Here is a 22512-nt window from a genome sequence, read left to right as displayed (position 1 = left end):
TCAGCGCAAAGTGGAAGGCTCCCAAACTGGCCTGGCAAAGGGATTTCTTCTTGTCTTCAGGCTGCCTGGACTCCATTGACACCTGTTGCTGGTACCCTGGACTGAGGCTGTTCAACATTAGTAAACCAGGTAAAGACTGCAACCCTGTGTCTTCCATTTATTTGCCGGCATTCACCATCCCTGTCAAACACACCGAGATCCCTGGGGACCCCGCTTCACCTGTGGGAAGTGACACCATCTTTGCTGCAGCACCATCGCCCCCAGAGGACCCCTTTAAGCAGCGTCGGTCACCACTGACCGAGAACCACAGGTGGCGTCATGAACTATTATTGCTTTACAAACTCCCTTTAAAAACTATCCCTTTTACTTGGGCACCCAGGGCCACGGACCGGGTCGCTGCCACCGTGACCACCCCTTTAATTGCGACCGGACGTGGTACCGAGTATCCCCACTGCCCTGGCGGGCATCTCAACTGCACCAGCAGAATAGTGAGTGCAGCTCTGGGATATAATACAGGATGTAACTCAGGATCAGTACAGGATAAGTAATGTAATGTATGTACACAGTGACTCCACCAGCAGAATAGTGAGTTCAGCTCTAGAGTACTGTATAGTACAGGATGTAATTCTGGATCAAGTAATGTAATGTATGTACAAAATTAGTCAGATTTATGTTTTTAATTTAAATTCTTTTTAAAGATGACCCTTTAAAGTATATATCACTTGGATTTTGTCAATATTCTCATTCCCAACCAATATCTGCAGTACAGATTGTCCTGAGGGCCAGTTTCCTAGCTGTTGCACTGTGCCCAGCCCCCTACGCACACACATCCCTCACTCCCACAGTATTCCCTGCCTCCTGCTCTGCGATTGATCAATAACCAAAGGAGTATTTTAATTTTGGTGCAGATCGGTAGACTGAAAAATCTTCAATCGCCAGCTATCTTCTGACGAGTATGGTCCAACCCCGTCTCCTATTGCTGGTACTACTTGTGCCTTTGCCGGGGCTGTCTGTTCCATGGAGGACATCAGAGGTACTTGTTTTAGAAGCTTTCTGCTGCACGTGTTTACATTCAGCTTTTGGAATATGACCCTTGCCTTCAGATCACATTATGCTACAAACGTTAGAGGTTAGAACATGTACTAAGATAAAAAAAGAGCCTTCTCCTCTAGATCTTTAAAAATGTTATTAAAAATTGCAAATTAAGTTATAATGTTTTTAAAATGTGTTCAAAATTATTTACATATTATTTTAATGATTTAGTAAGATTTAAAAAGTAAAGTCCAAATGTAAAGACTTTGTTGGTTGAACAGCTAAAAAGAGTATCTCTAGCTGTGGAGGTGCCTGTCCATTGAGTATAATGAAAAATGTGCAATTCTTCATTTACCCTGTGGGGGTGCTGCAGAAAAATTGAACACTTGCTGCTAGGTGCTGTCACACATTACAACTGATTTACTGATTTCTGTATCAGCACACACAGAAGGCTGTCAATTATTGCTCTTTATAGGGGGAAGGTAGGAAAAGGAAGTAAGAGCTTTCCCTTAAAATACATTGGACTCATAACTATTAGTGATGAGCAAACGTGCTCAGGTAGCGTGTTATCCGGGCATGCTCGGGTGTTATCCGAGTATCTTGGGTGTGCTCCAATAATATTTCCGAGTCCTCGCGGCTGCATGTTTTGTGACTGTTAGACAGCCGCAACACATGCAAAGATTCCCTAACAACAGGCAATACCTGCATGTGTTACTGCTGTCTAACAGTCACGACGAGTCATGCTATATGGGTTGGCTGCATCCTGTAGTGCATTTGTTCAGAGACCTGGGCAGGTAAACGGTGCTGCCCCTTTTTCAGCTGTATTTTGGTATATACCGGTATATCAACTGCCTCACATATCCCCCCTCTGTTCAAACTTGTGGGGTTGAACACTTGTCACCATACAGGGGGCCCGTGACAGGGCATCCGCATTTCCCTGTGATTTCCCCGCCCGATGTTCAATGGTGAAATGAAAATTCTGCAGGGATAGAAACCATCTGTCGACCCGAGCATTCCTCTCCTTGGCATTCCTCATCCAAACCAAGGGTGAATGATCTGTTGCCAAACAAAACGGTCGACCGAGTAAATAATAGCGTAGGAATTCCAAGGTCCACTTAATGTCAAGGCACTCCTCCACTACGCTATAATTTTTCTCAGCTGGGGTGAGTTTCCTGCTTAGGTAGGTGACTGGATGTTCCTTCCCGTTCACCTCCGGAGGCAACAAGACTGCTCCTAGGCCCACGTTAGAGGCATCCGTCTGTACGATGAAGCGTTTCTGGAAGTTGGGACTAATGAGAGCGGGCTGTCCGCACAGAGCCACCGTCACGGATTGGTACGCTTCCTCCGCCTGGGAGTTCCACTGAACCATGACCGACTTCTTTCCTTCTTTCCCTTGAGGAGATCGGAAAGGGATGTTGTTCTCCCCGAAAAATTAAATATAAACCTCCAGTAATACCCAACGATCCCAAGAAACGCTCTCACCTGTCTGGTGGTAACAGGTCGGGGCCAGTTCTGAATGGCCCCGCTTTTATTTATTTGGGGTTTGATATCCCCACGGCGAATCACGTATCCCAAATACTGGGCTTCCTCAAGCCCTACCGCACATTTCTTGGGATTCGCCGTCAAGCCCGCGGTTCTGAGCGAATCTACTACTGCTTGCACCTGGGACAAGTGGGTATGCCAGTCAGTACTAAAGATGATGATGTCATCCAAGTACGCTGATGCATACTTCTGCTGGGGTTCCAGCACTATGTCTATCAGCCTCTGGAACATGGCTGGGGCCCCATGTAGTCCAAAGGGCAGGACGACATAGTGGTACAGACCCTTCTGTATTATGAAGGCAGTCTTTTCCTTTGTCGACTCCGTAAGAGACACTTGCCAATAACCCTTGGTCAGATCAAGTGTGGCAAAGTACTGGGCCTGACCCAGTCGCTTGATCAGCGCGCCCACCCAGGGCATTGGGTACAGGTCAAACTTCCACACCTCATTTAATCTGCGGAAGTCATTACAGAATTGTAACCATCCGTCCAGCTTTGAGATTAGCACAATTTGGCTAGCCCAGTCATTCTGGGATTCCTCGATTACTCCCATTTGGAGCATTTGTTTTACCTCACTCGCTGTGGCTTGTCTCTGGGCCTCGGCACAGTACAATTTCATTTGTACCCTTATGTGAGACTCGGTGACAATGTCATGACAGAGTTACGACCAAGTAATCCCGAGAATACATCCGTATTCTCCTGTACCAATTTTCACATCTCTCGCCGCTGTTATTTTGAGAGTGTGTCTCCTATCTTTACCTCTCCCTCTCTTCGGACCGACAATGGAGGGTCCCCAGATGACATGTCGGGAGTCACCTCTGTAAGCATACACTCTCGGTCTTTCCACGCTTTCAACAAATTAACGTGATACAACTGTCCGGGTTTCCTTTTCCCAGGCTGGTAAACTCGGTAGTTTACTTAGCCCACTTTTTTCCAAACTTCATATGGGCCTTGCCACTTGGCCTTAAGCTTGCTTTCAGTAGTGGGCACCAAAACCAACACCCGATTTCCTGCTTTAAAGGAGAGGGCCATGGCCTTTTTGTTATATACGCGGCCCTGGGCTGCCTGAGCATCCACCAAATGCTTTTTTACGATAGGCATGACCGCTGCAATTCAGTCCTGCATATTAGCCACGTGCTCAATGACACTCTTATGTGGCTTAGGTTCCTGTCCCCATGTCTCTTTGGCAAGTCCAGCAGACCCCTAGGATGCCTGCCATACAGTAGCTCAAAGGGTGAAAATCCCGTGGAAACCTGTGGTACCTTGCAAATGGCGAACATCAAGTAGGGCAACAACATGTCCCAATCCCTCCCATCCTTGGAGACTACCTTCTTTAACATGGATTTGAGTTTTTTGTTGAAGTGCTCGACTAGTCCGTCGGACTGAGGATGGAACACCGACGTGTGCAACTGTTTTATCTTGAGGAGCCTGCATAGTTCCTTCTTCACCTTGGACATGAAAGGAGTTCCCTGATCAGTGAGGATCTCCTTCGGTAGCCCAAGGCAACAGAACATAGCAAACAACTCCCGGACGATAAATTTAGCTGAGGTGTGCCGAAGCGGAATGGCTTCCGGGTACCGTGTAGCGTAGTCTACTACTACTAATATGTGTTGGTGGCCCCGGGCGGATTTTACTATGAGCCCTACCAGATCCATCACAATCCACTCAAAAGGTACCTCTATAATGGGCAGAGGCACCAATGGACTCCGGTAGTTCACGGTGGGTGAGGTTAGTTGGCACTCCAGACACGTATCACAGTACCTCTGGACCTCAGCGTAGACCCCAGGCCAAAAAAAAAAACACCACAGTATGCGCTCCTGTGTCTTTTAGGTCCCCAAATGCCCTCCCAGCATATGGGTGTGAGCCATCTCGAGCACCACCTGATGGTAGGATTGGGGCACTACCAGTTGTTCTACCACCTCATCCTGGATTTTATCAACCCTAGACAATAACTCCTGGTTGATCACCATACATGGGAGTGCAGCGCAACGTTCAAGTGTTCTCACCTCCGATAAAGGGAAGCATTGTTATATTTAATTGTTTACAGCATTCCAAAAATTTTGTATGTCTTTTGCTAACATGTATTGTTGTTCTTCTTTTCCCAGTCCGGGAGTACTGGATTTAACGGGTGGGGGGGGGGAGTGCAGCGCCCCAGAGTCCTGGTCGTTGCAGTATTGTCGCTCTTCCACCAGGGGGAGTGATGGTACGTCTGATGGTACTAAAGGAGTTCACCTGACCAGGTATCACAGTCACACACTACACTTCACACTCCGGCCACCAGGGGGAGCAAACGGGTCTATCTATTAGGCCACTCCTCACACTCGGGTAAAACTGGGGGTTGGATAGGAAGTTAGTCAGAAAGCTGCCTGGGTGAGACCCAGAGAAGACCTGTCAGCAGACAGGGGGAGAAGGAGGAACATCTGAGCTGCAGACAGAGGTCCCTGTCAGGGGTGGGATCTTAACAGAGACTTAGCAAGAGATAGAACGTTACGGAGCTGCGCCTGCACCTCATTGCGGCAGCTGTTATGATCCGGTGGTAGGATCACCAAAGTGACCTGATAGGTAAACCTGAATTGTAGGACTAGCTCCGGGAATGTGGGAACTATACCGACCGCAATCCTGAACCTATCCACACACACTAAAGGCAGCTGTGGAGCGTTACCTAAAAACCTAGACGCCTCTTCACAGCCTAAGAAACTGGCTACCCCTAGAGAGAAAGCAAAGCCTCACTTGCCTCAGAGAAATAACCCCAAAGTTTAGACAGACCCCCACAAATAATAACGGTGAGTTAAGGGGAAAATACAAACGTAGGAATGAAAAACAGGTTTAAGCAAATGAGGCCCGCTAACACTAAATAGACAGAAGAAAGCAAGGGATCTGTGCGGTCGGTACAAAAACTATCAAAAACTATCCACGCAGAAAGTACAAGAACCCCCACACCGACTCACGATGTGAGGGGCGCACTCTGCATCCCAGAGCTACCAGCAAGCAAAAAATCACATATAAGCAAGCTGGACTAAACACATCATATACTGAGAAACATATTCAAGGAAACAATGAGCAAAAAGAACTAGCAAGACTTAGCTTCTCAGAAAGAGACAGGTCACCAGGGAGATCCAGGAGAGGTCAGAACCAGTACTGAATACAACGACAGCAGGCAACAAGTAAAGGTCCAGGTGGAGTTAAATAGGAACCAGCATAGCAGGAAATGAGGCAGCTGAGCCCAGCTCCAGACCCGCAGTATAGCTAAAGGCCACCAGAGGGAGCCCAGACGGAATTCACAACAGTACCCCCCCTTGAGGAGGGGTCACCGAACCCTCACCAGAGCCCCCAGGCCGATCAGGACGAGCCGAATGAAAGGCACGAACCAAATCGGCCGCATGGACATCAGAGGCGACAACCCAGGAATTATCCTCCTGACCATAGCCCTTCCACTTAACCAAGTACTGAAGCTTTCGTCTCGAAACACGAGAATCCAAGATCTTCTCCACCACATACTCCAATTCTCCCTCGACCAAGACCGGAGCAGGAGGATCAACAGAAGGAACCACAGGCACCACATATCGCCGCAACAATGACCTATGGAACACATTGTGAATGGCAAATGATGCTGGGAGGTCCAAACGAAATGACACAGGGTTGAGGATTTCCAAAATCTTATAAGGACCGATGAAACGAGGCTTGAACTTAGGAGAGGAAACCTTCATCGGAACATAACGAGAAGACAACCATACCAAATCCCCCACACGAAGTCGGGGACCCACACAGCGCCGGCGGTTAGCAAAGCGCTGAGCCTTCTCTTGTGACAACGTCAAATTGTCCACCACGTGGTTCCAAATCTGCTGCAATCTATCTACCACAGAATCCACCCCAGGACAGTCAGAAGGCTCAACCTGACCTGAGGAAAAACGAGGATGACAACCAGAATTGCAAAAAAAAGGCGAAACCAAAGTAGCAGAACTAGCCCGATTATTGAGGGCGAACTCAGCCAATGGCAAAAAAGTCACCCAATCATCCTGATCAGCAGAAACAAAACATCTCAGATAAGTCTCCAAGGTCTGATTAGTTCGTTCGGTTTGGCCATTCGTCTGAGGATGGAAGGCCGATGAAAAAGATAATTATCTTAGCACAAAAGGACCGCCAAAATCTGGACACAAACTGGGATCCTCTGTCAGACACAATGTTCTCCGGAATACCATGCAAACGAACCACATTCTGAAAAAACAGTGGAACCAAATCGGAAGAGGAAGGCAGCTTAGGCAAGGGCACCAAATGGACCATTTTAGAAAAACGATCACAAACCACCCAGATAACAGACATCTTCTGAGAGACTGGAAGATCCAAAATAAAATCCATGGAAATATGCGTCCAGGGCCTCTTCGGGACAGGCAAAGGCAAAAGCAATCCACTGGCACGAGAACAGCAAGGCTTGGCCCGAGCACAAATCCCACAGGACTGCACAAAGGAATGCACATCCCGCGACAAGGAAGGCCACCAAAAGGACCTAGCCACCAAATCCCTGGTACCAAAAATCCCAGGGTGACCCGCCAACACCGAAGAATGAACCTCGGAAATGACTCTACTGGTCCATCTATCCAGGACAAACAGTCTCTCAGGTGGACAACGATCAGGTCTATTGGCCTGAAATTCCTGCAGTACCTGTCGTAAATCAGGGGAGATGGCAGACAAAATCACCCCTTCTTTGAGGACACCAGCCGGTTCAGAAACTCCCGGAGAGTCAGGCACAAAGCTCCTAGAAAGAGCATCAGCCTTCACGTTCTTCGAACCCGGAAGGTATGAAACCACGAAATCGAAACGGGAGAAAAACAGCGACCATCGAGCCTGTCTAGGATTTAGCCGCTTAGCAGACTCGAGATAAGTCAAATTCTTGTGATCCGTCAAGACCACCACACGATGTTTGGCTCCCTCAAGCCAATGTCGCCACTCCTCAAATGCCCACTTCATTGCCAATAACTCCCGATTACCAACATCATAATTCCGCTCGGCAGGCGAAAACTTTCTTGAAAAGAAAGCACATGGCCTCATCACAGAGCCATCAGAGCTTCTCTGTGACAAGACAGCCCCTGCTCCAATCTCAGAAGCATCAACCTCGACCTGGAAAGGCAGAGAGACATCCGGCTGACGCAAGAAAGGAGCCGAAGAGAACCGACGTTTGAGCTCCTGAAAGGCCTCCACGACCGCAGGAGACCAATTCGTCACATCAGAACCCTTCTTGGTCAAATCCGTCAAAGGCTTAACCACACTGGAAAAATTAGTGATGAAGCGACGGTAAAAATTAGCAAAACCCAAGAACTTCTGAAGACTCTTTACCGATGTAGGTTGAGTCCAGTCATAAATAGCCTGGACCTTGACTGGATCCATCTCAATGGTAGAAGGAGAAAAAATAAAGCCCAAAAAGGAAACCTTCTGGACTCCGAAGAGACATTTAGAGCCCTTCACAAACAAGGCATTGGCTCGCAGGACCTGAAATACCATCCTGACCTGCTTCACATGAGATTCCCAATCATCAGAAAAGACCAAAATATCATCCAGGTACACAATCATAAACCTATCCAGATACTCTCGGAAGATGTCGTGCATGAAGGACTGGAACACAGAAGGGGCATTAGAAAGCCCAAAAGGCATCACCAAGTACTCAAAATGGCCTTCGGGCGTATTAAATGCTGTTTTCCATTAATCGCCCTGCTTTATACGCACAAGATTATACGCTCCACGAAGATCTATCTTGGTGAACCAACTGGCCCCCCTAATCCGAGCAAACAGATCGGACAACAGTGGCAAAGGATACTGAAATTTGACCGTGATGTTATTTAGAAGGCGATAATCTATACAGGGTCTTAGAGAACCATCCTTCTTGGCCACAAAAAAAGAACCCCGCACCCAAAGGGGACGAGGACGGGCGAATATGCCCCTTCTCCAAAGACTCCTTGATATAACTCCGCATAGCGGCATGTTCTGGTACAGACAAATTAAAAAGTCGTCCCTTAGGGAACTTACTACCAGGAATCAAATTTATGGCGCAATCACAATCCCTATGAGGGGGTAGGGCACTGGACTTGGGCTCATCAAATACATCCTGGTAGTCCGACAAAAATTCAGGGACTTCAGAAGGAGTAGAAGAAGCAATTGACACCAAAGGAGCATCGCCATGAATTCCCTGGCAACCCCAACTTGACACAGACATTGCTTTCCAATCCAGGACTGGATTATGAGCCTGCAGCCATGGCAGACCTAACACGACAACATCATGCAAATTATGTAACACAAGAAAGCGAATCACCTCCTGATGTGCAGGAGTCATGTACATGGTCACTTGAGCCCAGTACTGAGGTTTATTCTTGGCCAATGGCATGGCATCAATTCCCTTTAGTGGAATAGGGAATTGCAAAGGCTCCAAGATAAAACCACAGCGCCTGGCAAAAGACAAATCCATCAAATTCAGGGCAGCACCTGAATCCACAAAAGCCATAACTGAGTAGGATGACAGAGAGCAAATCAAAGTAACAGACAAAATGAATTTAGGCTGTACAGTACCAATGGTGACAGACTTAGCGAAATTTTTTGTGCGCTTAGAACAATCTGAGATAACATGAGCAGAATCACCACAGTAAAAGCACAACCCATTCTGACGTCTGTGATTTTGCCGTTCAATTCTGGTCAGAATCCTGTCACATTGCATAGACTCAGGCTTCTGCTCAGAAAATACCGCCAGATGGTGCACTGGTTTGCGCTCCCGCAAACGCCGATCAATCTGAATGGCCAAAGACATTGACTCATTCAGACCCGCAGGCGTGGGGAACCCCACCATAACATCCTTAATGGCTTCAGAAAGACCCTTTCTGAAAATCGCTGCCAGGGCACACTCATTCCATTGAGTGAGCACAGACCATTTCCTAAACTTCTGACAGTAAACCTCTGCTTCATCCAAACCCTGGGAGAGAGCCAGCAAAACCTTTTCTGCTTGGTCTACCAGATTAGGTTCCTCATAAAGCACTCCAAGCGCCAGAAAAAAGGCATCCACATTTTGCAATGCAGGATCTCCTGGCGCCAGAGAGAATGCCCAATCTTGAGGGTCACCACGCAACATAGAAATAATAATTTTAACTTGCTGAACCGGATCACCAGAGGAACGAGGTCTCAGAGAAAGGAATAATTTGCAATTATTTTTAAAGTTCAAAAACCTAGATCTGTCTCCGGAGAACAGCTCAGGAATAGGTATCTTAGGCTCTGACATAGGACTGTGAACTACATAATCCTGAATGCCTTGTACCCTAGCAGTGAGATGATCCACACTAGAAGACAGACTCTGAAGGTCCATAGCTGCAGCTGAATTCTGAACCACCCAGAGATTAAGGGGAGGAGAGAGGCTAGACACACTGCAGAGGGAAAAAAAAAATGAACTCAGGATTTCTCTTATCCCTCTTTTGCGATGCATTAACTCTTTACTGGCCTGCTGTACTGTTATGATCCGGTGGTAGGATCACCAAACTGACCTGATAGGTAAACCTGAATTGTAGGACTAGCTCCGGGAATGTGGGAACTATACCGACCGCAATCCTGAACCTATCCACACACACTAAAGGCAGCCGTGGAGCGTTACCTAAAAACCTAGACGCCTCTACACAGCCTAAGAAACTGGCTACCCCTAGAGAGAAAGCAAAGCCTCACTTGCCTCAGAGAAATAACCCCAAAGTTTAGACAGCCCCCCACAAATAATAACGGTGAGTTAAGGGGAAAATACAAACGTAGGAATGAAAAACAGGTTTAAGCAAATGAGGCCCGCTAACACTAAATAGACAGAAGAAAGCAAGGGATCTGTGCGGTCGGTACAAAAACTATCAAAAACTATCCACGCAGAAAGTACAAGAACCCCCACACCGACTCACGATGTGAGGGGCGCACTCTGCACCCCAGAGCTACCAGCAAGCAAAAAATCACATATAAGCAAGCTGGACTAAACACATCATATACTGAGAAACATATTCAAGGAAACAATGAGCAAAAAGAACTAGCAAGACTTAGCTTCTCAGAAAGAGACAGGTCACCAGGGAGATCCAGGAGAGGTAAGAACCAGTACTGAATACAACGACAGCAGGCAACAAGTAAAGGTCCAGGTGGAGTTAAATAGGAACCAGCATAGCAGGAAATGAGGCAGCTGAGACCAGCTCCAAACCCGCAGTATAGCTAAAGGCCACCAAAGGGAGCCCAGACGGAATTCACAACAGGCAGCATCCTAAGAAAGGACAAGAAGCGAAGTATATTGTGGAGAAGTGAGAAACGAGATCACAGTGTTGAGGGAGGATCTAAAGTGATCCTTCACGGTTAACCCAGTGATTTCCAAATTAATATACAAGGTGTTGCCGGCAACTGAAAATGACCAGACGGAGACGTGTGTCTCTGTTTGGGGGGGATCAAGCTGATCTCTCTAGCCCCCGTTTAATGAGTATGAGTTTTCATAGTCATAGAAATTATACTTCAACCAATCAGCATAAGAACACGCTCACAGTTCTTAGCTTATAAGAATGCAGGAACAATCTGTGCGTCAAAGCTTCATAGAACAATACACCCTCAGTCTCATATTCTGTTTAGATTGCAACAATCAAGGTCTCATAACAGCTGTAAACTTTAGCCTACTAACAAAATTTATATCAAAACAACAAAATGGAGTCGAAAAGCACAAAATGGAGAACCTTTCATAATTTGTTCCTTCACATTCCCCCCTAGATAAATTTTGTTAATTAATGTCCAGCATCAGAGGTACTATCCCAAGCTATAAGCTCGAGGGGTACTGGTCTTCACATGGCTGGTGTCTTGTTACCAGCCATGGCTGTTGCGGCATACCCGTCCCCCCTGTATACTAGAATTTACGAATAACAATTATTGATAACAGTAGTGGGGATCTGTTGTGAATTTGGTTTCTGGGCTCCCCCGGTGGTTTCTGGTGGTACTGCACTTGTGTGCTTTATCTCCTCTGTTCACCTGTTTCCATCAGGAATTGGGAGTTGTCTATTTAGCCTTGCTCCTCAGTCATTTCTATGCCGGCCAACAATGTTACCAGAAGCCTTTCTGTTGCATGTTCCTGCTCCTAGACTACTATCAGCTAAGTTGGACTTGTAGTCCTAAGATTGTTTTGCATTTTTGTTCCAGTTCTCTGTGTTTGAATATTTCTGAGGCTGGAAGCTCTTGTGAGCTGAAATTGCCACTCTGGTGTCATGAGTTGATATTAGAGTCTTAAAGTAATTTCAGGATGGTGTTTTGAAAGGGTTTTCAGCTGACTGTGAAGTTCCCTTTTCTGTCTTCCTTCTATCTAGTAAGCGGACCTCAATTTGCTAAACCTATCTTCATACTTCGTATGTCAATTTCCTCTAAAATCACCGACAATATATGTGGGGGCTACTGTCTGCCTTTTGGGGAAAATTTCTCTAGAGGTAAGCCAGGTCTGTATTTTCCTCTGCTAGGGTCAGTCAGTCCTCCGGCTGGCGCTGGGCGTCTAGGGATAAAACGTAGGCACGCTACCCGGCCACTGTTAGTTGTGCGGTAGGTTTAGCTCACAGTCAGCTCGAGTTCCCATCTTCCAAGAGCTAGTCCTTTTGTATGCTTTACTACGGTCTCTTGCCATTGAGAACCATGACAGGGATCTTTTGAAGATAGCCATGCGCTTGGCTTCAACATCTTCATCAGGTAACTTTGTGAAATCGGTGTAGAGAAGAGCAGAGGTGGCAACGCTTTTGGTTTCATCATTAGTTGTCTTAGTGCAGAATTTCCTAATACATACAGAAATACACCAAAGAACAAGTTTTAGTATTACATACATAACAAGAATAAAGACAACAATATATAACAAACTTTGAAAGATTCCAGCTATCCAGCCCCCAGGTCCCTCAAACCAATTGGCTGGATTAAGAAAGGAGAAGGTGTCTGCCCACCAACTGTCCTCATTACGGTCATTGTCTTTATCATATTAATCTCTGAGTTTTTGAATATCCTCTAACTTTAACTTAAACTTCATAGTGCTATTTGGATCTGTATAATAACAGCAAGCGGGTCCAATAACCTGACACATACCATCCTGTGCTGCTGTTAAGTAATACAGTACTACAGTATATTGATTAGTGACTATGATAAGTTGGTTTTGGACAGTAACAGTAGTATTAAGTATACCCAATATATCCCAAATTTGATCATCTAGATAATCTGTGGCCCTAACCAATTTATCCCACATTTGTGTAATCATAGGGTAAATGAAAATAGAACTGACAATTTTATTGGCTATACCCATCTGTACTACTAATCTTTCATGATATTGTACAAACTTATTATTCAAGGATATTGGGGAATTTAGGCTGTCCCATGTGGTTACCAATAATAATATAGAAAATGCGAAAAACAAAACATTATGTCCCCTTATTTGCTACTAGTCTGTTTGACCAGCTTGCAGTGCGATACGTGGATCCACGTCGGCCTTCCTTCCAGCTTTACTGACATAGGAGTGGTACTGAGGACTTGGTAGGGACCATCATACAAGGGTTCTAGTCCGTGTTTTCTGACATGCCTTTTCACGACCACAAAATCACCAGACTTTAAGTTGTAACAAATATCGGTTTCTGCTGAATCTGGAAGGGAAGAAGAAACTAAAACATAGGTGTTAGCAAGATTTTTACTAAGCTGAATAACATATTGAACAGCACGGTCAGTTTCCTCTGATAACTACTGAGACTGGAAATTTGCAACTGGGGGCCTAGCACCAAACAATATCTCATATGGGGACAGGCCATGTTTTGCCTTAGGGGTAGTACAAATATGGTACAGTACAATGGGTAGGAGCTCTGGCCATGGAGCCGTAGTCTCCTGCATCTTTTTGGTCAATTGTCCCTTCAGTGTGCCATTCAGCCTCTCAACTTTCCCACTGGATTGTGGATAGTATGGAGTATGGAGGGCTACAGTGGATCCAAGCATTGTCAGAACCTCCTGATACACATAGGACTTGGTCACTTTCAACGACTTCTGGAACACCATATCTGCATATAACTTCCATCACCAGTTTCTTCGCTGTAGTCTTTGCAGTCATGTCGGTAACGGGGAATGCTTCTGGCCAACTGGAGAACATGTCGACAACCACCAGACAATATTCATACCTTCCAGACTTAGGCAACGTGATGTGGTCCACTTGGAGCCTTTGGAAAGGATAGTCAGGCTTAGCAAGGTGCTTCAGGGGTACAGGTTGAAGTTGACCGGGATTGCAGGTCTGACAGATGTTACATGCACTGTTGAGTGCTGTCAGGACTGGAGAAATACCTGGAGCCCAGTAGAATTTTTGTACCAGGGCTAGGGCCTGTTTTTTTTTTTTTCCTCGATGTGTGGGCCATGTGCCCATGTGGCAATAGCAGGGTACAGCTGCTTAGGGAGACACACAAGTTGATCCTTTTTCCAGAGACCATTGTCCATACGTGCTCCATCAGCCTTCCACTGCTTCACTTCTTCCTTTTGGGGACATTCTCTGCATCGTCATTAAGCGGTCTCGCGGGGTCCGACAGAAAACCTCAGTCTGTCGTGGATCATCAGGTTCCTGTAGAGTCAGTGTTTCTTGTAACTGTTTACGCTGAGAGCGTGTGGTCAACAGAGTTGGTATGGTCAGTTCAACGGGTAGGAGAGCAGCAGCTTTTGCTTGCATATCCACAAAGACATTACCAACAGTGTGTGGACTGTTCCTAGGACCATGCGCCTTAACTTTGATAATGGCCACCTTTGTAGGTAATTTGATTGAGTCCATGAGGGTTTTAACAGCTTCAGCATTCTTCACTGGAGTCCCAGCGGTAGTAATAAACCCTCAATTGGCCCATAGGGCTCCGAAATCATGTGCAATACCAAATGCATACTGTGAGTCCGTGTATATATTAGCCCGCCTGTCTTTGGTCAGAACACATGCAGTAGACAGAGCCTGAAGTTCTACTTTTTGTGCTAACAGTGAGGGAGGGAGTGCAGCTCCGTGCACTACAGTATCTTCCGTAGTAACAGCGTATCCGGGTGGAATCTGCCAAATCATCAGCATATCTTGAACCATCTTTCAGGGCATTGTAGAGAGGTTGCATTATACGGGATGCGTCCGGTATCCACTGACAACAATAAATACATAGTCCAAGAAAACGCTGGAGTCTCATCTTTTGGTAAAGGAAGGGAGCTGACGGCTATTTTTCTTTCTTTTGAGAGGTGTCTGACACCCTGAAGGAGATAGTGACCCAAAAATATCACTTGACCAAGGCAGAACCGAAGTTTCGAGGCCGAAACCCGACAGTTCAGATCTGCCAGATACTTGAGGAGTCTAACAGTAGCAACAATGGCTTCCTGCTCTGTTTGTGCACACAACAAAGATCAGCCACATACTGAAACAGCGTGACATAGGGGTGTTCTAACTGCCAGGGTAAAAGACACTCGCCCATATTTATTTATTTATTTATTTATTTTTTTTGCAAACTGATTGGGACTATTTTGTGCCCCTTGTGGCATAACTGTCCGCGTCAATTGTCATCCCTGATATGTGAATGCAAACAGAAACTGGCAATCTGGGTGTAATGGAATACTGAAGAAGGCATTGGCGAGGTCGATGACTGTGAACCAAGCAGCATCCTGAGATATCTGGGAAAAAAGAGTATGTGGATTAGGCACCGGAGTTTCCAGAACAGTAACTGCATTAACTGCCCGTAGATCTTGTACCAGCCGGTAAACAGGGGGTTGGCCGGGTGGGGTCTTTTTCTTAATGGGAAACAAGGGCGTGTTCCATGGGGAAACACAGGGTATCAGGGCACCATTATCAAGTAACATTTGTATTTGCCCCTTGAGGCACTGCTCCTGATCATATTTCAAAGGGTATTGATGGACTTTAGAAAAAGGGGCACCAGGTTTGAGAAACACTTTTACTGGTTCTACAGGCATTATTGGGGGAGAATCTGGGTCTATCAGGGCCATCATAACCGTAGGAAGAGCATGTAGGATACAGATCTCATTATATTCATCTGCATAGGGGTTATATAACGTAAGTATCAGCTGACCATCATCTTGGAATTGTATTCTGGAGCGGAACTGTGATAATAAATCTGCCCCCAGTAAATTTACCGGACATGAGGGAGAGATTACGAACTGAGCAGTAACTTCAGGGAAAGGTCCCACAGGGATAGGTTTTATAAGAGTATGTTTATTGGGTCTGCCATCTACACTGATTAAAACAAACTCTTGATCTGAGAATTGACATGGGGCTGGGGAGGGAGATTCCCAGACAGGGTTAAAAGGGATATTTTAGTATGAGACTAGATTTATGTAAGGTGGGGAGGGCCTGTTACATGAACCGCTGATAATGAGCGTCCTTGCAGCTGTGAAAGGGGGGCTGTATTTGGAGCGGGGAATTGCTGTGGCTGGTTTAACCCTTAATTTCCCTGTTAATTTCCCTGTTCCTCTGCTGATGCAGAGCGGGGTAAGTTCTTAAAACCTTTTTTTTACTACTTTTAATGCATCATCTTCTTCAAACTCTGATATTACTGACTCGGGGGCGGGAGGAGGTGGCGGTACAAGAGGCATCTGCTGCGGAAGCGGGGCAGGAGGCTCTGTTACAGTTAGAGATTGTATTGCCTGAATCGGACCTCCTCCAACTTTATGGGGTTTTCCTGTATACAGCGCTCTATTGCTGATACTATAACCATGGCGGCATCCTTCCTGGGATATTGGAAGATACCGGCAGAGATTAATGGTATGGCCATTGTACGTTGAGGCATCGTACCGGGAGGAACGGAGGAGGCATACAGGATTGCGTTCTGGACAGCCTCAGTAAGCAACTCTTGGGACCTGGGAATGTTGGTAGGATTATACCGTGGCCCCACTGCATGTATTACATATTGACACGGAAGCTGTCCTGCTCTGGTTGCTGCGACCTGTCCTGTTTCTACCTGGCCATAAGTTTTTATATATGAATTAGATTCTTCCTGTATCATGGGTCCACCTTTCTGTGAAATCATTGCAGCCAGTCCTCCAGCATAGCGGAGCTGGTTATCTACGGCATTTACTATGGCCCCAACATGTTGTTTTGTGAGATCCCCTGTCCCTATCCTAAAGAGCACATCATGACGGTGGGGTCCAGGAATAACATTAGAATACATTTCCTGGAAATCTTCTATCTCCTCTGTATATCCTGTCTCTGACCGAGTGACTAAGGTAGGTGGGGGCGGATACTCATAACCACTAGCAATACTTAGGCATAACAGGAGCTGGTGCTGGCGGTGGCCGATAATAGGTGCCGTCAGCGTTTAGCAAGGGAAAGGTGGAGGCTACAACCCCGGATCTCCTCACTCCACAATTGTAACAGACCTCTCTACACTGAGAATTAGTAAATCCGCATACATCACAAATCCACCCAGCAGGATCATAGAGTGGGGGCGCACTAAGTTTTGGCAACCCAGTATATATTGGTGCTTTGGGATTGAGGGGCACAGAGCTTACAGTCGGGAGTAGAGGCTTAATTTCCTGGGGAGGGACCATATCATCTAACAGGGAGCCCCCCTGTTGATCTTCAATTTGCTATATATCAACCACTCAACTTGAAGCAGGTGAATCTTTTACCAATCTTTCAATCACTTACAAGTTTCCTTCTAAAACTAGACACTAGATTTCACTTTCAAATTCCAGATTATAATATTTCTTTGTACTTCAAAACGATATTGTCGCTTTAAACAAAACACAGATCTACCAGCGTGTACTACACCAAGAAAATACAGAGAGACTCAAGAGCGCAGCCACATGCTGCTGCCCCCTCCCTACCAGAAACACGGAGATAAGAAAAATCACAGCATTCCTCAACACAGAAGAAAGCCATAACACAGCTGTATAACTCCCCCCTCCCATCGGTTATTTTAAAGATAACTTTCACACAAAAACGAAATACAGCAGTTCTCAGACTTAATTAATTTCTACAAAATCTTCATCGCACAATTCACATACCAGAACACCTTAGGAAAAAAACAATAATTGAGAATATTTTCCCTGCATTCCTGACAGATTTCTTTCCCCGTCTTTGAGCTAACAATATCAAATTCATCACACAATTCAAAATCTTCTTCTACCACGGAAACTGATTCTCCTTTAGAGTTAAATACCCTTACTTAGTCGTGCATAGTACTAGAGCGGCCGTATAGTCTATTCCACTAGGGTTTTTACCTGTCCCCCGCTGAGACAACCCAAAATCGCGGTACTCAGTGAAAGGAGGAGGGCGTCTTAGACTTTCCCTCCGGACACCCCTGGACATATATAAATATATGATTCCTGAGTTACGCATCCTACCCAATCTTCGATCACCTCACCGCGCCTGATTCTAACAGTGATCAGGAATTCAGGATATTTTGATGGTAAAGAGAATTACATCACTGGTCAATCCGGGGTGTCCGTCCCTTATGAGGTACGGTTCGAGCACTGGGCTTCCAACGGAACTACACCTCTATATGATTCCACCCAAAAATCATCCCACCTCCGGGGACAAACCTCAGATCCTCTTTGCAGCAACAAACACAGGAAAACCAGACCAAACGGTCAGTCTGGACAGTATAACTGCCAACTTACCGTGGTTGTTGTGGGGGATGATCAGTCCCAATTTTCCAGTGCCTGCGTCCGGTCCGAGGAACCTTTGTCTTGTTGTCCTCCGGGGGGCAGAGGCGTTCCTGCTTGGAGCCCCACGTTCTCGGGCGCCAACTGTTGAGGGAGGATCTAAAGTGATCCTTCACGGTTAACCCAGTGATTTCCAAATTAATATACAAGGTGTTGCCGGCAACTGAAAATGACCAGACGGAGACGTGTGTCTCTGTTTGGGGGGGATCTAGCCCCCGTTTAATGAGTATGAGTTTTCATAGTCATAGAAATTATACTTCAACCAATCAGCATAAGAACACGCTCACAGTTCTTAGCCTATAAGAATGCAGGAACAATCTGTGCGTCAAAGCTTCATAGAACAATACACCCTCAGTCTCATATTCTGTTTAGATTGCAACAATCAAGGTCTCATAACAGCTGTAAACTTTAGCCTACTAACAAAATTTATATCAAAACAACAAAATGGAGTCGAAAAGCACAAAATGGAGAACCTTTCATAATTTGTTCCTTCACAACAGCACAAAGAGATAATACCGGGAGGAGTCCTGCCTTAAGATCGGCAACATCCTTCTGAGGCGCGTAGCCGGTGGCCGGAACACCGAGGGAGTAATAGGCTCTACGCATTACTTCAAACAACGGCAGGACAGTTAATTCCAAGTTGGCTGCCCAACCTTTAACCTAATGAAGACAACGGAGGCAAATTGTGGGAGAGGGGCGTCTCTAGGGTCCCTATAAAATAGCTCCAGGCTTACCCCGTCATACGGGTCGTCCTATCCATATCATCTGGGGGACGTAGAGAGAGAATATCAGAAACATACACGTCAGTTGTTAGGACTATCCCGTGGTGCTCAGCAGGGAAGTACTACAATAAACAGGCGCTAGTAGGAAGGCTACTGATTTCCACCTGCAAAGGGAACTCTGGATGTGCCTTCGGACCGGCCGGATTCAGCCAGCCCTGTTAGCAGTGCTCTGGATTGTGGACGCTGAAGTCTACAGTAAAAGGTAAAGAGACTGCAACCCTGTGTCCTCGTTATTTACTACGACCTACACCATCATTATCTACCTTACTGGGAAGCCCTGGGGACATACTTCACCTGTGGGAAGGTACACCATCTAGCTGCCATAACATCACCCCAGCGGACCCCTAGCAGCGTTGGTCACCCTGACCGAACACCACAGGTGGCGTCACGAACACTTGACAACTAGCCTTTAATTGGGCGCCCCTTAGCAGGGCCACGGACCGGGTCAGGCCACCGTGACATCCCCAGAACCGAGACAGAGGGACCCGGTACCGAGTACCCCACTGCCCTGTGCCTGGGGGCGATCCAGGAACACCATCTTCGCACCCGGTTGCTGAGCCACCCCATTTACCTCGATTACTCTTTCCCGTGCCTGGGTCAGAGTGGGATCCTGGAGCTGAGCTGTCCCAAACTTACCAGGGGACACTTCCAGCTCAGGGATCAGTGGGGTGTCCTCGACCTCTCCTGCCAATACCTCTAAGGGAAACCTATCGGGGTTACACTCTGTCCCTAGGTTGGCGACCCCTATGACAGGTATCCCTGACTCGGGATCTTCGGGTTCCGTACCTGGAGAATACTAAATTGGAGGTGCTAGAACAGATGTGGATGGCATGGCTAAGTTTAACTACTGTATTAAATTCTGATTCGGAAGGGAAAATGGAAACCCAAATGCATTATCCCGGGTTCCGATGGGACCACTAACTAGGAGTACCCATGATGAACTTGAGGACACTGAGAACCCTGACCTGGGCTGTGTGCCTGTCTTCTAGAGCATGGTGCATTCAAGTGGGGTGGCCTCTGGGATGTCTATAATGCTCGGAAAAACTCCCACAGATTGGGAGCAGGCCCAGAATGACAACAGAGATGTGGGGCATGTGAAACACTGGGTCAATATTTGGCCCCGGCCAGAAGAGCAGGCAGCACTATCCTCAGATGGGGAAAAACTGCTGTGTCAATGGGACAAACTGAGTGTGATCCAGGGTCTCTTGTGTCGTAAGATCTACCTACAGTCAGAGTTGCAGTACCATCAACAGATTGTAATTCTCATGACATTAGATCCATTTGACATTGGGAGCAAAAATACAATAAGTGGTTACAGAGAATGGCATACTGCCATGATCTGGAAAAGATGGTTTCTGACGTGTGCCAAAAATGTCAAGCATGTGGGTTGAGCAAGAGTCTGGAACAACAGGCTCCCATTCTGATCATCCTAACTTCTTTTCTTCTCCGCTGGAGATACTCATGATAGACTACATTCAAATAGGACATTTCAATTTGGGACACTCGTACTGCTTGGTGATGATTGACTGATCATTTCACTGAATACACAATAGCAGTACCTACCAGAGACCAGACCGCAGAATCAGCTGCTGAGGCATTATGTCGTCATTTCATTCAAGTGCTTGGGTGTCCATGTCAGAGTCATTCTGATCAGGGAGTGTGTTTCCAGGGTGCCTTGATGAAGGAACTCTATCGCCTGTATGGTATTGAACAGTCTAGGGTAACGCCCTATCATCTGCAAGGCAAAGGTGCGTCTGAACGTTTTAACCGCACCCTCCCTCAAATGCTACAGAATGATCACAATCGCACTGGCCTGAGTACCTGCCTGAACTGATGTGGGCCTACAACAATTGGGTGCACAGCACACAGGGAACTCGTCCCACATGCTGATGTTCTGGAGGGCAGGTAGAGATACTGAAGACCTGCACATGCTTGATCCCATGGCTGACTCTCCTCAGACCACTACCATGTGGGCCCAAGAGACCCGGCGGCGCTTGAAAACTGTGCACAGAGTGGTGGGCTACCAGTTGAGACAGGTGACACATCATGACTCGACACCGGTGCAGAAGGAAGTGTTTGCCCAAGGGGAAAGAGTGCTGGTTAGAGCCAAAACGCAGCCTGGGAAGTTAGATGATCGGTGTGAGGAGGTACAGTATGTGGTGAAAAGGAGAGTGGGGCCCAATATCCCCATGTATAAGGTGGAACTGGTGGGAACGGGGTCGACTAGGAATCTCCATCCCAACATGCTGCGATGGTGCCAGTTTGAAGAACCAGCAGTCGTTGACGCAACAAATGAACCTGAGGTGAGGAGAGCAGACCCATCCTTAGATGTTGATTGGTGGGCTGTATCTGCTACTTTGCAGACTGAGGGCCCATCTGTTGTAATATTGCCCCCCCCAAAGAGACTGTTTCGTAGCCTCTGGTTCCCCCCAGAGATGTGATGTATAGGAAGAGGCGACTGCCCTGGTCCACCCTATGGCAGTCCACAGTGATAATGCACAGGGAGAGTCGACAACTCCGATCCTGCTAAGAACCACTCAGGCCACTGTAGACATACTACCGCAATGCTATGCACAGGACGACTTAATCTGGGAAGGTGTCGGGTATGCAAAACTCTAGTGGGGTGACACGTGAGATTGTTGTGAATGGATTTGCAGGGTCGGTCTCCGGCCATAAGAAGTCCCTGTTACTTCTTGGATTAACTCTATTGTAGACCTCATTGTGCTTTTCAGAATTTAGTGTTAGCTGACAGGAGGAGGACGAGAGGGAGATCCATTGCCATCCTTGTAGTTTGGAGTTCATGGTGTTCCAGAAACTGACAAAAGTACTTGAGAAACGTGTACCTGTTCCTGTAATATCTGTTAGTGAGTAAGAAATAACTCCTTTGGGGAACAAATACAGATGAATACAGAGTCAGATCCCCCCAGTTATCTGCTGTGATGTGGAGAGCCTCCTGCTATTCTATTGGGCTAATCCACACTTCATGTGACAAGTCCACCATCCACTCCATGGCGCCCCAGCTAATGGCCGATCAAATGATCAGCTAGCCTTCTTAGCGACCAGTTTACGGTCAGTAAGTCCTGAGCTCAGGCCCCACCACAGTGATCACAGTGGTCGTGTGCACGTGGACATAAAGAGAGTTTGGCACCAAATATTCTGACTCATGGGTATGTAGAACGCAGTGGTGCCTGGATAGACCTATTCTTTTGGGCGCTTCCGTATTGACCTGTACTCACGTTCATACCGATTTATCAGATAGCTTAACTCAGCCACTTTCTCATGTAAGAAGACTCCAGGAAAAGAGGATTGCTTTAACCGAAATTCTTGTATTATGATGAAAGTAGCAGGTAAAAAGGAATATTCAACAGAGTACATGCAGTAGGATGCATACAGATATGGTGATGATGACAAAATGGAGAATAAGGGCGTGAACAAACATACATCACAGGACTACAGTGAGAGAGTTGGGACAAAATACAGGGAAAAGCAAACTTCTG

The 22512-nt window shown here is 46.6% G+C and overlaps 1 protein-coding gene across 2 annotated transcripts in view; it reads left to right on the top strand.

The window, feature by feature from the left end:
* The first annotated feature begins 853 nt into the window (after positions 1-853).
* ADAMTS13 (ADAM metallopeptidase with thrombospondin type 1 motif 13) overlaps positions 854-22512 on the top strand; it is a 72068-nt gene continuing 50409 nt past the window's right edge. The window contains exon 1 of one of the 2 annotated variants that reach the window (XM_077284345.1): positions 854-1033. In XM_077284345.1, coding sequence (XP_077140460.1) covers positions 956-1033 — 78 coding nt within the window. In that variant the 5' untranslated portion in view covers positions 854-955. Of the gene's footprint in view, positions 1034-21209; positions 21319-22512 lie in introns of those variants that run through there. The other variant, XM_077284346.1, reaches the window with a different exon arrangement.

The sequence above is a fragment of the Ranitomeya variabilis genome, chromosome 2 (assembly GCF_051348905.1).
Source record: "Ranitomeya variabilis isolate aRanVar5 chromosome 2, aRanVar5.hap1, whole genome shotgun sequence".
NCBI lineage: Eukaryota > Metazoa > Chordata > Amphibia > Anura > Dendrobatidae > Ranitomeya > Ranitomeya variabilis.
The sequence above is the reverse complement of the archived record's forward strand: the minus strand, read 5'-3'. Positions and strand labels throughout refer to the sequence as shown.